Consider the following 18,272-nt stretch of genomic DNA (forward strand, 5'->3'; position numbering starts at 1 on the left):
TCCCTCCAAGCCACTAGAACCCGGACGCCCCAGAAGCGCCTCCCACCCCCCCCCCCCGGCTCCCCTCCAGCAGGGGAGACAGACCCCGGGGCCGAGGTGAGTCGGGAGCTCCCAGGATCGCACAGGGGAAGGGGGGGGGCACTCCTCCAAGCAGCCACCATCCATCCCAGCTCGGGAGGCGGAACCGGCGCACACATGGGGGGGCGGCACCCCAAGAATGCTGCCCTTCGAACAGTCCACCCCCCCCACACACACAGACACACACACACTCCCGCAGCTTTCCCTCCAATCCACTCACCTGCGGCTCGGCGCGGTTCTTCTCGCGCTACACGGGGCCGGAGCCGGGCACGTCCACGCCCGTGCACGCTGTCTGGCCAGCGCCACCGGCCGCGCTCGGCTCCCGCCGCCCCCCGCCAGCCGGTGCCCACGCCAGGGGCGGTGCCGCCCGCCGAGGCACCCAATTCCCTCGACGCCCGCCGCCAGGGGCCGAGCTCTAGGAACTTGGCGTGCACAGCCTCCGCGCCGCCCCCCCCCCCCAACCCCCAGCCCGCGTTCCTTCCCGCACGCAGAGAGCAACGCCGGGCGCCCCCCGAGCCGCAGCCGGAGCCCGAGCCGCGGCGGCGCGCACAGCCCCGAGAGCCGCGAGTCCGGGGCGGCCCAAACAGACCAGGGGGGCGAGGCGCGGCCGCCCGCCTTTCCCCTCCCCCGCGCCCCGCCACCACCACCACCACTCCCGCGCCCCCCGCACTTGCCTGCTACGACTCGTGGGTGCAGCTACCGTGGCTCGCGCCGCCGGCCGTCAGCACAGCCGCGCGGAGTCGTCGCTCCGAACGGGCTCCGCGGAGAGGCGGTGACGACGGCGGCGGCGGCGGCGGCGTCCCCGGTCCGGGCGGTGGCGGGAAGGCGGACTGGAACCCGGCGCAACCCCCCCGCCCCAGCCGCGCCGCGCCGGCGAGCGGCCTCGTCCCCCGGCCGGCAGCTGCCTCAGTGACGCCCCGGCGCCGCGGTCCCGCCGTTTGTAGCGGGGCGGGGAGGAGGGGCTGCGCTGGAAGAGCGCCAGGAGGCGGGGCCGGCGGCGAGTTCGCGGCGCCGCGGCTGCTGCGGCCGGCGCGTGCCCCGAGCGGGCCGCCCCGCGGCTCCGTACCTGCCCGAAGACGGCGCGGGGCAGCGGCCGCCGGCTGCGCGCCTCTCGGCTCCCGCTTCCCGCCCCGCTCACAAACCAGGCTGCCCCCCCCCCCCCCCCAACACACACACACACACGACCCCAGCCCCGCCCGGGCTGGCCGCCTCAAGGACGTCGTGCGCCCGGGGCCGACGGATTCCAGGTGCAAGTTTGCAAATCCCGAGGCTCGGGGCGCAGGCGCTAACGGGAAGCCGGCGCGATTCGCGTCGGGCTACTTGGATAAATCTGGGTCTCACGCATCTCTCCCTCTCGACAGACGTACAGAAACGGACACAGAGACTGCAAACGGGAGAAGGTTCTTCTTCTGTCCCCCTTCCCCCCACCCCCCGAACTCCCACTTCCCTACTTCACGCCCGGAGAATCTTGACCCCGAGCGGAAAAACTAAAGACTTTAGTTGCTGCTACCCTTCTCTGCCTCCGGCTGGAATCTGACGGTCAAATAAGCCCCAAGTACCTGTGCGAGGTGCTAGACTCGGCTTCAAAGGCAAAGTAGGAAATCCTGCACTCGAGTAGGCAAGTGCCTGCCGCTCGCCGCATCCTTCCAGCGTCCCCACACAGACCCCAGGGAAAGGCCAACTCTTCACGGAGGGGGCGTCCCGTGTGCCGCCAGGCCCTGGCCCGCCCCTTCTCCCGGCTCAATCACTTTCTCCCAGAAAAACCTGTGCCGAGCCTCAAATCCTGCCCCACGACCGAGAGTCAAAAACGACCCCGAGCCACGCGGCGGGAGCACGTTTTTACACCTGCTGAGTCGCTTAATTAGAAGGAGAGCACCTGTCGTGTTGGGTTGCTTTTTTTTTTAATTGCAAAGGCTTCCATTTTAACCCTCCCCCATAAAAAAAAAAAAAGAACTACGGGGGGAGGGGGAAATAACACCTGCCATACCTACCTGAAATCGCAAGAGGTGAGAGAAAGGAACTGAGCAGCGGGCGACGGAATCGCCGCAAGAACGTGACCGAGGTTACAGCTTCAAGGGCATGATGCGGGTTTGATGCAGCAAGGTCCGCTAAGGGCGCCGGGCGCTCCCCGCCCCCATGCGACGGGCGGGGCGGAGAGAGGCACGAGGCCTCCTCACCCAGGGCGGGGCTGGGGGAGGCCTGTGTGCCCTCGAGGTCTGGTCCTAGCGTCGGGGAAAGCTAAGTGGGGGGCTGGGGGGCTCAGTTCCCAGCGACAGGGAGACACTTTAGCCCTCACTTTAGAGGCCCCAGGCACTAAATCGCTAAGAGATTCTATAGCGGCATTTTCTGCTGTCACCCTCAATGTAGTTGCGATTAAATGACCTTAATTGACTTTGTACGGATTCCAGGGGAAACCGGTCAAAGCGCTTGTGCCTCTGCGACTTCTCTCACCCAGTTCACTATCCTTGTCCCATCCCTAGCGTGCAGGACTGCTTTAGGGGGCCCGTTTCCAGACGTTAGGTGAAAATGGGCCTACCAAATTTGCCAAGCCAAGCCTAGGACTCTTGGAATGTCCTAGATCCTACTTCTGCAGCTGAGTTCTTGAAGTTGTGGGAGAGATCTCTCCCAACAGATTTCCCCAAGTCGTGCGAACCACTTCTGCCTGCGAACCTGGTGCTTTTGGTGAACTCGAGGACAGTTTAACTTCGTGAAGAGCGGTGCCCCAGAATCGGGTTAAAGTAAAGGAAGGGGAATTCAGAGGTTCCTGGTGTAAGACAGACTCAAGGAATGACAGCAAGTAACAGATACATATGTATATATATTTTTAATCCCCCAAAAAGCACTTTGAAACATTCAACGTTTCTCCTCTTCAGCAGTCTTATTTATTCAGATTCTGACAACTCTTTCAGAGGTCCCGTTGAAGAAGCCATTATACCAGAGAAATCAATCGCAGGGGCCTAAATTAATGTCCTATCATTTAGTCCCTGAAATATGCACGCCTTTCCCCTGACCTTTAAGAACTGACTTTCAGCGGGGAAAAATAATGTCTTTGGCTACTACTGTCCGCTCTGTACCCTCGCACACCTTTTATAGGCTATGGTGTAGGCCGAAGAAGTAAACCATTTCGATCTCCCGCCCACTCCCATCATCCAGAGGATGGGTATAATCAATAGGGTGTGGGGGAGGGCTGAAGGGTTAAAACCTTAAAGGGAGTGTTTGTAGGAGTGGGGGAAGGTGGAGAGCGGCTCATTTCCGGAAGAAAGTACAGAAACACCCATCCCTGTCCAGCATTGTTAGGAGTCAATACTAAATGGTTGACTACTTCTCTCCCCCTCCCACAATAAAGCCAGTTCTGCAGCTGGTAATTACCAAAGAAAAGACCTGGTCTCAACAGCAGTTTCACTAACCGGTACTTGAAAAATGGAAAACCGGGGAACGTCTCCAACCCCCAATTTGCCACAGTTGTATAGCTCTCATATTAATTCTTTACAGACGTGGAAATAGGTGGGTACGTAGCAACGTGCTGGGCATAAATTAAGCAACAATGGCCACGCGAGGTCGTGTTCGCTGCGGAGCTTCCGTGGTGGGCACTGCCACCTTGTCCTTCCCAGCCCCCACCAGCCGAGAGAAAACCAGGGTCCTCCGTCCGGGAAAGGGTGGCCATGCCATGCCTTGTGTGCCAACCCGGAGGATGGGTGGCGTGGCCAGCCTGGAGAAATTAACAAGCCCAGGCGGCTTTGTACCTTTCCCCACCCTCTCTGGTTCTCACGCACACACTTACCCACACTGCCTGGTGCCAATAATTTAAACTTCTCTAGGCAAAGACTGCACCTCCTTCACTTACCACCACCATCGCCCCTCGCACTCCCCCTCTCTCGACCCCCGCCCTCTCCACACACACGCACACCCGGTGCTCCCCGCCCCAGGAACATCCTAACCCCCTTTCCCATATCTACCCTGGACTCTCTTTCCCAGTCGAAAACCAGCTGGTTTCTCCTGAGCCGTGAGAAATCACAAAAGTTAAAATGAAGCATGTGTCTCCCCGCGTCTCATCCCCAACCATCTTTCTCCCGGCGTCAGTTTAACAATAGCTATTCGAGAAAGGGGGATAGGGGGAGGGAGGGCGGTAAGGAGGGAGTGCGGGCTCTGTAGCCGAGTTGTTTCCCGGGGTGCTTGCGAAGCCTCGCGGCTCTGAGGGGGGCTCCCCGTCGCCCCGAAGGCGAAATCAGCCGCGTAGGACCAAGGACAGGGCTAGGAATCCACTTCCCAGCACCCAGGCACTGAGAGGCTTCCAGGCAGCCGCCACTCCAGACACAGCTCCAAGATCTTATTTACGCTTTTCCGAACAAAGGGAATCTCATATCCAGCACAAGCTTAAGAATTTGACTTCACATTAACTATCTTTCTTAAAAAACAAAATCACAGTGATTGGCACCCGTGGATGAGAGCCCGCACACCTAGCTAGGATGAGTTTTGACAGCTTCTACCCACCCCAGCCCAGCCCCAGCCCTCAGGCGGCATGTACTTTTTTTCAGTAAACTATAACTCGCTGCCTGGTGGTGCAGCATCTAAATTCCATCTGGCAATCCCATCTCCCCAACACATGTTATCTGGTTAATGCAATTAAGTCTGGGGTTTTTGCTGGTCTAGTCTGGAAGTCCAAGCTTTGATTTCCCTTAATGGTACTAAAGCCTCTCTGGTCCTTCGTGGCTTTAATAAAGTAGAGGCATGCATACCTTCGCCCCCCCCCCCAACCAAGTTATCCTTCTCGTCCCACAAAATGAACTTCTAACCTCAATCCCGAAGCTCACTCAACATCTAGATTTCTATTGTACCCCTGGCTCTATCCTGGCTACATTACCACTTAAGTTTCTGCCATTGACATTTGCGAATATTCAGTACGTCAAGCATGCGTCCACTGTCTTTTAGTCTAGCTCTCTAGAATTAAAAAGCAGAGCAGTAGCTTTGAAATGAGACAAACATGTGCAATTAACTTCATATTCTGTATTCCGCTCACTTACAGGTTTTCTGGGTTTGCCAGCGCATCGCTGCAACTAATGATTAAAGAAACCAAATCGAAACTTACCTTTCTCCCTTAAGGTTTTTGTGTATGTATGTTTTTAAAGTAACGGTGCAGTTCTCCCAATAAGGATGAGCAAAAAGCTGCTGGATAGTTCTCTTAAGACAGCACGAAACCTAAACTGTGCTCGGCTTAAAAGAAGCAAATAAAAATAAATGCTTTCGACCCCAAAGTCCAACGCTAAAAGAAATGGCAAAAAAAAAAATGTATCTATACGAAAGGGGAGGGGAAACTTAAAAAAAAAACAGTTTAAAAAGACGGAGAGACTACCCTCCTATTGCCGTTCAACTAAACAAAAAGGGGCAAGAAAAACAAACGAAGGAACAAAGAAAAGAGACGAAAGAACGTTTTTTCAAAAAGACGATGTCTTTCTCCTTGTTGCTTTTTAGTAGGTCGCTACAGAAGTAAGCTGCTGCATCTCTAACTGAGAACAGAAATAAGGGGGGAGGACGTCTTAAAAGGGAGGTGGACTGGACCACAGATTTATAGCACCGTATCACCAACCCCTTCTCTGCCTCCGCACTGCCGTGTGTGCAGCTGCTCTGCCAGGCTCCTATCCCGGGCAGCACGCGCGGAAGTATACGCCGAATCGTGCCACAACGCAACTTGCTCATCTCCCCAGGATTTTGATTGGTCAATCCGTTTCCATTGGGGTCGCCCCGGAGAAACCACGCAATGTGATTGGTTAGGGGCTTGTGTCACTCTAGAGCGCTCAATGGAGTCCCGTTTCAAGGTAAGTTGTGCGGGGAAGTACACACTTAACACTGGCGGCGAAGGGAAATGCAAGAAGCAAAAAGAGATGGGGAGAGAGCAACGTGGGAGGGTTGGAACTGTACTATCAGAGTTTGCGGAAAGGCACGATCTCCTCTCCTCTTAAATCTTTCTGCTTCCGAAAGACTCCTTTCTTTTGCCATCACTGCCGCTTCTAAGGCACGTTTCTTAGTAACATTTAACTCAGTCCGGTATGTATGTATGAGTCATTGAGAGCTCCCTCTCTTTGATCTGAGTGAAAGGGATGAATGTACATCCATTACTTCCCGCATGCCTTTTTCGATTTGTGTTCCAGTATTCTGTATTATATATTAGACAATTTTATGTCTTTATCTAATTTTAATATATGCATATTGTGTTCTCTTGTTTATTTTTTAAAGCATCTTTAAAAGAAAAAATGAAGTCAGAAATGCTGTCAAATAGAGTCTTGAGGTTTGAATTAGCTTCTAATTCATATTAAAAATTAAAAAGTGTTAGGTCTTGTACAGGAAAAAAAGATACTGAGTAGAACAGAGATAAGGTCCTTCACTTTGAGGCATATGACGACTCTTGAAAAGAACATCTGTATAAATAATTAGAACAACCCGCTCCTATATGCTTACTGGTAGCACAGTTCTTGGGCCACACATGTATAGCTAACAGTAAATAGTCTTTATCAATGTTCTTTTTCTTGAGAATTTAGAAAGTCTAATCAGAAAATCAACTGCAATGATTCTGCTTTATATACAATTGAAGACCATTTGGGGGAAACACCATATTTAAATAACACTGAGAAAATTGAAATAGTTTAATTCATAGTATTTATTTTTTCTGCACCTGAAAGGACCAACTTAACATACAAGGATAGACATATTCCTTTGATATAGTTTCTTTTCCAGCTTAAATTTCTTCTTTTCATCTTGATAAAGAACTACAACTTTTTAGACTTTTCTAACACAATATTGCATCCCTTCTCTGGAGTTCCAGGCCTTTCTTTAAAAGGAAAAATCTTTTACCTGTTTATTTACTACTAGTCACGATCTTGGAGAATACCAAAAAAGAAAAGCACATGTAGGAGTTAAAGATTGCAGAGGGTGGAGTAGAGGAAGGAGGAAAAAGGAATCACAAAGTAAAATTACTAAAAAGTGAGCGGGAAGTTCCTCAGAGTTCCTTGAGAGTGTCCTTGAATATTGATAAATGATTAATGGAATAAAACAGAAAACTTGTTTATCTCCCATATAGCCAGTGTAATATGCCTGAATTTTGTTATTTTGCACAACAATAAGTCACTTTGGAAAAGAAGGCCCTAATCCATGTTACCTTATAATTAACATTTATAGGAAGTATGTCTTAATCCCTACTCTTGCTTTTTTATATAACAAGCTTGTGGGTACTGATTCTGACTTAAAATTGTTCCCTAGACCTGAGTGCCATGGATGGGAAGAAAAAAAGGCAGTTTGAAGAGAGAGTCAAGGTTCTGAGGAAAGAAAATAGATAGACTCCAACTCATTTAGACTAATCACTGTATGAATAAACAGAGGATTGGATTGGATTTGATATCATTTTCCTTCAACCCCTCCCTTCACCACCAGCTCATCACAGAAAAATAACTCTTAAAGTAATATATACAATTTGGGTAAAAGTATAATACTTTTAATCAGACATATATAAAGCAAATTATTTTTAATTCTTGTGTACATGCTCTTAAATTCCAATTGAATTAATTGCACATGTAGAGTATCTTTACCATAAATCTATGATTGCTTAAGTGAAAATATTTTGCTTTACATTTTGTGTCTGTTTATATCCACAATAACTATTTTATTAATTACAATGATTTTGTTTTCCCAAAGTGTTGTGGAGACATAAATATTAAAAGCTGGGTGTAGTGTGGAGTGATACAAATACAGTACATGTGTTACATATTTAATTAAATTACATAGAAAATATAAAATTTATATTATACATTCAAGTGCAAAATGTTATATTCTGTGGCTTTGTTATATTTTCTTTTCTCAGTTTGGGAAGAGGAGTAAATATGTTTCAAAATGTTACCATCTCCAGCATGTCCTTTTTCAATGTAGTTCACATAAGTGTGTTAAATTATTTTAATTGAAAATATCTTAAAATACTGATTTGTTTCTTCATTAGATGTTTTTACCTAAGAACTTTAAAATAGTAACGTGATTTTCCAGCTTTTTAAAACATAAAAAATAAAGCTATTTTAAAACAAATGATATCTGGATAAAGATTTCACGTTGAATCTTGTTTCCATGGCCTGAAATAGTAATTTATTCCATCTCACACTTGATACAGAGTATGTGTAATATCACATTCCACACATAAAGCAACTGTAAAGAATTTCTCTTCACTGATAGTTAGGTAAAGAATTATCCACAGCAACAGAACTTGCATTAGTGAAGCTTTTTTAACTTTCAGCTACGATTGTTGTCTGAACTCTGATATACTTAAAAGTCCTTAGCACTGTAAATTGCAACAGGGATGGGAAAGATCTGTATCTTAACTTGGATAAAAAGTTTGAGGTGGAGACAAATGCAAAAGGAATGATTCTCAAAGTCAAAAATGCCATTATTTCAACTGATTATTTTACTAAAGTTTTATAAGGAAATAGTCATTCACAAGAGTACTGAAAACTTTTTGTAAGCAAGGTGTTTAAGGGTGAGGTACCCCTTTACACTAATTTTAGGAACAAGATTGATTTTTATCAGTTTTGATGAATGTTTGACCATTATTTCAAATATTATAATCCTTCATGTGATTTGTTTTCTCAATTATAGTCTTCTGGTAGTGCTGTTTGGAGAGGTCTGGGGTTCATAGTGTAAGAAATGTGGCAAGCTAAAGCCTGCATAAGAAATGTTGGTAGTAGAAAACTTGATGATGGTTACACCTTTATTTTCACTTTTGAAATAAGTGTACAAACTTTCATTCCACAGTTTAAAAAACCAAAGTTCCGGGTGTGGTGTTGGGGAGGAGGCGGAAAGTTCTTAAGGAAATTGACAGCAACTTCAGTTTAACACAAGACAACCCGGCAGGAGAGTGAAGCACGAGTTAGCACCATGGACAGAGACTACCCGACCCTGACAGGAGGCTTTACAAAGCAGAGGAGTGTTTTCTCCCTTCCCTTTGATAAACGGAAACTGCAATTCCTGGAGAAGCGTTCTGTTTCACAGACTAAAAAAGAGGCTGACCTAGTCTATGGACAAACGTTTGTTTTGGTGAATTACGCTTAGTTATTGCTAGGACTTGGCTATCGTCACAAACTGCCTAGAGGTTAGACCTGAATTCACCGCGCACACTCCACTTTCCTCCTTTTCTCTTATACTCTCAGGGCAAGGGAGTCAGGCAAAATGCATGCAAATCCAGGTAGTCATCGAACCTCTAACCTTCTTCTGAGTTTTTAATCCTCTAAATTCCCAGCGGGAATCGCAACTACAACAAAAAACCCACTGGCTCAACCTTGATCCCCGCCCCCAATTCCCTGAACTCCCTCCATCTCCAGGCAAAGGGGCAAGGCTTTTTTGTAAAGATGAGTGACCTCAGACACTATTTTGCAAAGGACCTTTTATATTGCAAACACTTTCTATTAGAGACTCTGCCCAGAGCGGCAAAGAGTTGGATCACAAACATCCTTTACTTTCTCTTTATATTTTGTCTTTAAACTCCTGTTCCAGCGTAAATACTGTAAAGGGAGTAGACTCAGCGAGAATTCCCCCTAAATATTAAGGTTATACTATTTACACTCAGAGACGCATTTATTTTTTTAAATATTTTAATGTGTGTGTAATTGACTGCCTCAGCAGAGAATCCTAGGTTGTCCTCATTCTCACCACCACCACCTTTTTCTGTCTGGGATGAAATTTGTATGAGGTTCCTTCTCCTGTAGGTGATTTGCCCGGTGAGATCTGTTGCATGTGCGCCAGACTGTCTCAGAAAATATATTTGCAGCTTCGGGTTGACGATCAACATTTAAGTAAACACTCCCACAAACGTCCTCGAATTTCTTTTCGGTTCTTCTTTTACTCAGTAACAACTTTTTTTCAGGATAAACTCACATCTGTCCTGAGTATGCAAAGGGAGATTTGGGCGAGCAGGTGAGAGGATGGGATTGTTAGAGAAACTGGAGGTGAGAAAGGACAAATCAGAGCTTTGTGCCCGTTTCTTTCAGTGATGCTAACAGCTTTCCCTAAGCTTCCTCCTGGAGTCGATATGTCTCATGCAAAATTAATACAAGTAATTAAAAATAGCAGTTTCCAAAGTTAAAGGAAACCATCTGTCTCAGCTGGTGGCAGTCTTGTCGCCGGCCCCTTTACCCGGACTTGGGAAGAAACGGTATTTCTGTTTCCGACGCTCGGAGGCTCTTTCTCTTACTGAAGATTTATGTTTCCACTTGTGTGCGATGCACGTTTAATTTGAAATAATAAAGCCGGGCTGAGCAACCAGTCAATCAGAGCTATCAACCGCGCTCGGAGCCAGCCCTGCCCCCCACCTCCCTCCAGTCTCTAACCCTTTCCCCCTTCTCCCCGCCTCCCCGTCCTTCTTCCTCCCTTGCTCTCTCCCACACTCACACTCCCCCCACCCACATGTGTTCAGATCAAACCCTTGCCGGGTAGAGCAAGTGACCGCACCGGGGGCCCGGTGACAAAGGCGGAGTTTGTATCTGAAGAAGACTGAGGCCCGGAGAGACACAGCGGCTAGAGAAACAGCTGTCTTATCAGCCCGCTGCAGAGATGGAGATGGCTCGAGAGGTCCTCAACAGATAATCACTTGAATAGGTTTGCAATGCGCCAAACTTCACGCTTGATAAGGCCAACCCAATGTAGAGAGCAGTCCAGATCCCGCTCCATTCTGTTTTATCTGGGCTGTAAATTAAGAAATTGAAATTCAGGTGGCAGAGGCAGCAGTCTGCTGATAGACCGCTAAAGTAAACTGTCATTAAAATGCATTCCGCAGGCAAGCAGGGGAGGGGGGGTGTCCCCGCTGGAATGAGATATTGTTGCTGTTATTGGGGTGGGGGAGACCAATAAGGGAAAAAGTCCACCGGTTTCAAAGAAATAATTAGGGGGACTGGGGGAAGCTGTGATGAGGATTAGCAAAAGGATACGGCTTCTTAGGATTCCTAGTCATAGCTATGATGCCAAAACAATTTGAAAAGTATAAAGTTGTGCAAAGTTTGGTGTAATAGAGATTAAGGAACAATATCAGACCAATCTGATATAAAATAGAGTTCTGCCTTTTATAGAGCAAGGGGCAGAGGAAGCTCTCTAATTACAGTATTATAAACAGATTCCAATTGGATTCTTACCTTCTTTTATTTTAAGAAGAGCAGGCCAACCAGATACAAAGGAGTCACCAAAAACTGAGGTTAACTTGACATTTTTGTTGTAGTGATAGAGCCACCTTAAGGATCCCAAGATGATTTTTCTTTTCTTTTCTTTTACTTTACAATAGACTCAGAAGTTATCTACTACAAAAAAGAATCTACTAAGTTATTTAAAGAAATGGGTGTTATATATCACCTCTCCAACTTTCACCAGATCATTTGTATGAAGTAATTCAAGAAACTTCAAAAACTCCACTTTATTCTTGCATTTTCACAATACCTGGTCCCAACAGCACAATTTCTATCTGAATATCTATCATGTAATTCTACATACTATTTAAGTAAATGTTTCGCAAAAATTTTAAATGTACAATGGCCCTAATATAGCCAGTGACTTTTTTTTTGATTCAGTAATGATTTTTGCATTGTGCTTTGTTCTTTATGTTATTGAGTGGGCTGTAAATTCACTGATATGCATTTGTGAAAGTGAACAAGTATAAGAAGATGCATTGAACTTTCCACAACAGCATTAATAATTTAAATTTTAGCAACATTTCTAAAATGATACCTTCTGCTAATAAAAAAATTATTAAAGTTTTATAAAACCAGATTTTGCTTTCTCTAACCCCAAAATTTTGATCCATACTTAAATTACAGTAAGGTAAAGATGTATTTAATATAAATTTATGAGGAATAGTGACAAGAAAATATCAAGGTACAATTATATATTTCAGTAGTTATTATACCACTTAGATATATTAAAATAATTCCTTTACACTTTGAAATTATCTGGCTGCATACAGAGTAATAACAAGTAAATATTAAGCATAGAAACCCAAATACTTTTAAGTTGAATAGTCTATGCCTAATAAATAATATCTGAATATTTTATTTAATAATAGATAAATTTATGTTTATGTATATTAATAATGGCTTCTAATAACCATTTTATAAAGTATTGGTTCAGTGAATTCTGGTCTTATAGACATTAGTACACTATCTTCAGACAATCAAATAATAAGACATTTTTCTACTTGTTTCAAATTCTCAGGTTTAAGTTGACAGCTTTAATGGGCCTATTAAGCTATGGTTTTATTTTTAATTGCCTTAATTCAATTTAATATTTGCATACAATGGGATGTTTATTCATTATTATTATAAATATGACTTTTTAATGACAAAATTTTCCACAATTATTGCAAGACACACTCTCATTAAGTTTGATAGAGGAGGGGAGATTCATAAATTTCATTCACAGCATTTCAAAAGTAAAATAATTTTAAGAAAAAAATTCTATAAACAGAAAAAGTTTGCAGCATGAAATTACTGTAATTTATCATAAATAAACAGCACACATCATTTTGAAAGCACTGGTATTCATCTGAATTGATGAGAAATAATAAAAATTGAGAAAATGCACCAAAAAGTCAACTAAGGTATTTTTCCATGATCAACTTTCTCACTGTGAAAAATAGTAGTAGTAGATGTTTAAGGTAGTCACTTAATTATATTTAAAGGTAAAAATATTAGAAGCTCTGAAATGCCTAAAAGTCGAAATGTCTCAAAAGCATTAAAATTCTATTTCCCCCAAAAAATCAAATGACAAATCGTATCCTTCAAGATATAATTGGAAAATACATATTCTCAATTGAGGCTCAAATGACTGATACATAATCAGTTCCTTTTTGCTAAGTATTTATTCTTGATCTTTGAGAGAAATAAAAAACACATTTTAGTTTAATTCAAGCATCTTTCAAGTACCCATCATCTGCCAGAGTAACAGAATTACAGACAATAAATGGTAAAAGGAAATGAGATTACTTTTTAGGGAATTCTAGTGAAAAAGAAATTTGGGTGATTAAAATAACTCAATGTGTTGCATAAAACATTGTATAAAATCTTATAATAAGCTTCCATTTTATGTATCCTTAAACTGTTATAGTATTCATTTATGTTTTTGATAGTATGGCTCATCAACAATTATTTCTTTCAGTAGAAATTGTAATATTATTGCAATTTTTCAAATTTTTAAGAGCTTGTATTTTCACTTCAGAAACAAGAGGATTGGAAAGGGACTACAGCACTGGGGGATCTTGAACAGATTAGTCTTTCTAATCCACCATTTCCTGATCTTTAAAACAGCAACAAAAATATCCAGTACTAGATACCTGTAAGGTCAGGTAATTATAAATTATTTCAACTTCCTGGCAGAGAATAAGCAGTCTTATAGGGTAAACATAACTATCTAAAAGAAATGGTGATTTACCAGATCTTTAGTAAAGCCAGAACTAAAATGTTTTTATACACTGTCTGCTTTTATCCACTGTCTTTTAAGGTTTTTTTTTTTTTAATTTGAGGAGGTGGAAAGACAGCACAGGGATTCAGGTCCCAGTTCTATGCCTGGCATTGAGTGAACTCTCAAGCACAGTGGGTATGACTTTGGTGGTCCCTGGGACTGCTGGGGTTACAGTGCTGTTCCCTGGCACTGTGCAGTCCAAGCTGCATTGGAGAATCTTGCACTGAACCGTCTGACCCAGTTGGCAAAGTATCCCTGGGAGTGGCCACAGGTTCCCTGAGCTCTACTTGAGAGGTCTCCCCAATACTTTATTTACTTTCATTAATGCCAGGACTCAGACAACACATGTTATATTCCCACATTTCTAACTGTAACCAGGCTAAAAAGACCCCCATCTGCATAAACTCTTCTGTCTGCCCTGTGATGCGACTTCAGTATATTTCCAAATACAATTTCATGATTCATCCATTAAAAAGTTGTAGGTGTTCAAAAATAACTTAGTCGGAGTTTGCATTTAATTGATATAATATCAAAAATCCTTATTTTTTATAGAACCTGTTAATCCTTATTTTTTATAGAACCTGTTAATAAAAAGCTAAATGCACTTTTACATATTTATCATTGTAACCTAGGAGGTAATCAGAGACATAAATTATTTCTCACTTTCAGGGCCATAATGGAAGCATTAGGAATTTAAGTAATGTTTTTAAAATTAATAGGAAGAGAGCAGTTTTCCTGAATGTCACTCTTTCAACAATGCAGTACTCTCTTTAGCATTAATTATGACCATTGTTACTTTAGTTGAGCTCTAAATGTTAGTGTTTGACATTAAGTATAGGTTATAATTCAGTTAATTACTCACTGAAATCAAGTTGAATCAAGTATATACCACTATAGTCTAATCAAATGGAAATATTTTGATTTTATGAGGCGATATTTTCACTATTCAATTATATACAGAATTACATACATTACCCATTCTTATGTACTATATTATTTCTTAACTCAAAGCAAGATTGTAAAGGTAACAATTTTAAAAGTAGTCACTTATGGCCTTGAAATAAAGCAGCATCCATTTCTTTATCACTTGCCTCTCCTCATACTAATTCACTCTCACCACATATATTTTTATAGGCTATTAGATTGTTCCATTTATGTAGGCTAACAGTACTTTCTGATCTAATTTCCTATTTCTTATATTATGCTTGAAAAACATCTAGGGGTCTGGAGGAATACTGAAGGGACTTAGAGCACTTGCTTTGCAAGTGTATGGTTACAAGTTCAAAACCCCAGCTTCTCATGTGTAGCAATCAATGTGTTTGAGCCTGGAAGCTCTGGCATGTATGATACTTAGCACCACATGCCATTTCTGGCCACATCACAAACATCACAGAGTGGTGCAACCTCCAGCAAGAATTGCAACTAAAAATATATGTAAGCACCATGGTTACAAAGAAGTATGACTCCTGGCAAACATATATGTAAGCATTGCAGCAACTTCTGGTGTACATTACAACAATTACTCAAATACTTAAGTTATGGGCCCCAGTGAGGATATGAAAGTATTGCAGCTGAAGATATACAAATCTCAATGAGCACTGTGGCTGAGTATGAAAGTACTGCCACCTAATGTGTGAGCCCTGGTGAGCATCACAGCTAAAGATGTGTGAGCACTACAATTAAGTAAGCATATGTGCAACTCCTGGTCATTACAACAACAATAACAGGAATGGGAAGCAGGATGTTTTAAAAATGAAAATGATGAAAAAAATCTTTCAAAAGAAACATCCAAAAATATATAGAGTTAGATAACAGATGTATGCAAGAAAATCCACTTTTAATAATCATTTTGCTTTTTTTGAACAGAACAGAATGCAGAAATGTCCATGTGACACCATAAAGTACATCAAAGCTATTAAAATGTGCTTATAGAATATAGTTTCGGAGCTTTCTCCAGGACTTACTTTCTGTGTACTAATACAGACAAAGTTACAGATGTGAACTTTCAGTAGAGCAAAATAAATGGAATGAATGCTTTTACAGCCTAATGAATTCATTGCCAATTTTTGTATGTCTAAATTCACAGTTACAGTGGAGTGATAATCTTTAATTCTAAATTTCTATAGGCATCTATCTTCATTTTAAATGTATCTTATAATTTAAAAAGATCAACCCAGTTTAAGTCAAACACAGTCATGTGACTGCCAGACCTCCCTGAGGAAGTATAGTTCATTAGTACTAAGAATAAAAAAACATCGAAGAGCCGGACATCTAGTACAATGATTGAGGCATTTGCCTTACATGCAGCTGACCTGGACTCAAATCCACGACTCCACATACGGTCCCTGAAGCACAACCAGAGTGATTCTTAAACACAGAACTAAGTTTTGAGTAATTCCAGGTATGGTCCAAAATCCAAAGAAAGAGGGGAGTGGGAAACCCCTGATAGAACAGCTAACCTGCTCAAGTTATATTTATAACGGTGTTTTTTAACCCTTCATGTTGGTCTGACCAAATGAAACATCTATTTCTCTGACTGACATTATGTATGGATATTTGAAGACTGAGAATACTACTGTAATAGAAATATTGTTCCCTTCTTTGGTCATTGTCATTCTGGTATGTAAAATTAGAGAACATGGTTGTTTAAAATGTCAGTTTTTTGTAAACATGAGTTGGAAGAGTAACATAAATGAATGTTATTACAGACTGTTTAAGCTGTTTGAGTAACAAATAGACATTTCCTCGAATTATTTTGACACAATTTACTGTGAAATATATTTTTTACTGATATTTCTAGATTCCTTGTATAGACAATAAAATGAAAAGCCTTTCTTTAATGTCAGTGCTCATTATTTAACACATAGAACATTGATGTTTTATACAGTACTACTATTTCCCAGAAGTAAAATGAATACTAAAAGAGAGATGTGTTTCCACATTAGTCATATAAAAAGGATACATGAAAATTTGAACCTCTTGCTTAGGATTTTATTTAAAAAAATAAAAATATGATGATGTCAATCGTTATTCTTAACAGATATTAATGTACATCTGATTTAACTGGTGTGAGTGAGCGTGTGTGTGTGTGTGTGTGTGTGTGTGTTCAAAGTTAGTGAGGTTCAGGGATTAGAGAGACAGTACAGGGGTGAAGGCCTTACATGCACATGTTTGATCTGTATAAACTGCATATGGTTTATGCAGATCACCAGGAGTGATCCCTTGAGCACTACAAATTGAGCCCCCCCCCCAAAAAAAAAATCCAAAACAGTAAATGAGGTTCAGAAGAGATAACTGCAAGATTTTTGTGGAGACAAGGCTGATTACAGGAAAAAAAGAGGGCTGGTAACAATATGAAGGTTGGTTAGATATTATGAGTTACATAATAGGGGTGAAGCCAGGGACAAGGGAGTACTCTGAAAAACAACTGAGGAAAGTGCAGATAGAAAGTTTTTTGTTCTACAAATCTAAGATTCCTTGCCATGTGGTGACAGAGTGAGAGGACTGACAGAAAAAGAACTTAGATGAAAATAATGAATTTGTTTGGTGGACAAAGTACAACAGTCACTGCAAAAGTTCACAGCGGGTTTTGAACAAATAGTGTGTTTGAGCCAAAAAAACCCCAAGAAAGCTGTGAGACCAAGAAAGCAGGAGTCAGAGTCAGTCAGGTCGCACCCTGCCTGCATCCATGAAATGCATTTAAGACCCCTTTGTCCATAAAAAGGGGTTTTAGGAACACTTCTAGGAAAGGATAAGTTGTCCTACTGAGGTAAGATTCTTAGATGTGGATAATCCTTTATGGGTCCTCATATGATTTCTTCCTCTAACAAGCTGATTCCCTCAGCAAACCATTCTGACTAAACCTTCATGAGCTCCACAAAATGATTGGATTAGAATATACAAGATGATGGCAACCTATTGAGAACATAATATGTGCTAGCTAATTTCCTATTTTGCATGCATTTAATCATTCTGTCTTCACAAGTAACTTAACATTTTAAAAGACAAGGAAGCTGAGAATGTCAAATAAGTTTACACAATGCTATACAGAATTAGAGTTTGACTTTAAGAAATCTGATTCTAGGAATCAAGTCTTTAACTACTATTTTGTTTTTGTTTTATTTTGCTTTGTTGCTTATTGTGGAGTGGGGGAGCATACTCAATAGTGCTCAGAGTTTATTCCTGGCTCTAAGCTCAGGGGTCACTCCTGGCAATATTGACCATATGGGGTGTGGGATTGTACCCAGATTGTCTGCATGTAAAACAAGCACTCTACTCACTGTACTATCTTGCTATCCCCTTTAACCATTGTTTAGTAAAGGCACTTTAAGTTACTTTCTAGATATTAAATCTGGTAATAGTAAAGAAATATAGCAAAAGTTGTAAATGACTAGCAAGAGAAAAAAGTATAAGGAAAATATTAATAATTATAATAAATGAACAAATGCCAATTTTAAAATTAAAATAATTGTGATCATGCTTACATGCTATTTTCACATGCATAAAATATTAAGATTTAGTTTTGGACATAAATTATTTTGTTTTTAAACTACAGAGCTCCAGTGATATTAGTCTGACTCCCACCTAAGTCTACTATCTTTTAGAAGGTCACTGGGTCTTCACAAATTGAAGGGAGAAAAAATGATGGCTCAATGATGTTTCTTTTAAACTATTAAAATAGAATAGAATATGATTTTGAGATTCTACCAGGTATAACATTTTGATAT

General features: G+C 42.1%; 1 protein-coding gene across 15 annotated transcripts in view; it reads right to left on the bottom strand.

Annotated features, from left to right (window-relative positions):
• Positions 1 to 18,272, bottom strand: part of ELAVL2 (ELAV like RNA binding protein 2) — a 177,549-nt gene that overhangs the window by 145,348 nt on the left and 13,929 nt on the right. The window contains exon 1 of one of the 15 annotated variants that reach the window (XM_056117050.1): positions 5,165 to 5,815. The exons of 2 other annotated variants lie outside the window; for them this stretch is intronic. Coding sequence is in view for 2 of the 13 variants with exons in the window: in XM_056117045.1 (XP_055973020.1) it covers positions 1,638 to 1,720 (83 nt within the window). In the remaining 11 variants the exon portion in view is untranslated. Of the gene's footprint in view, positions 1 to 298; positions 453 to 1,637; positions 1,771 to 2,069; positions 2,203 to 5,164; positions 5,816 to 18,272 lie in introns of those variants that run through there. 12 more of the 15 variants (XM_056117046.1, XM_056117056.1, XM_056117052.1 and 9 more) reach the window with 12 other exon arrangements.

Source organism: Sorex fumeus, unplaced genomic scaffold (assembly GCF_029834395.1).
Source record: "Sorex fumeus unplaced genomic scaffold, SorFum_2.1 ptg000034l, whole genome shotgun sequence".
Classification (NCBI taxonomy): domain Eukaryota; kingdom Metazoa; phylum Chordata; class Mammalia; order Eulipotyphla; family Soricidae; genus Sorex; species Sorex fumeus.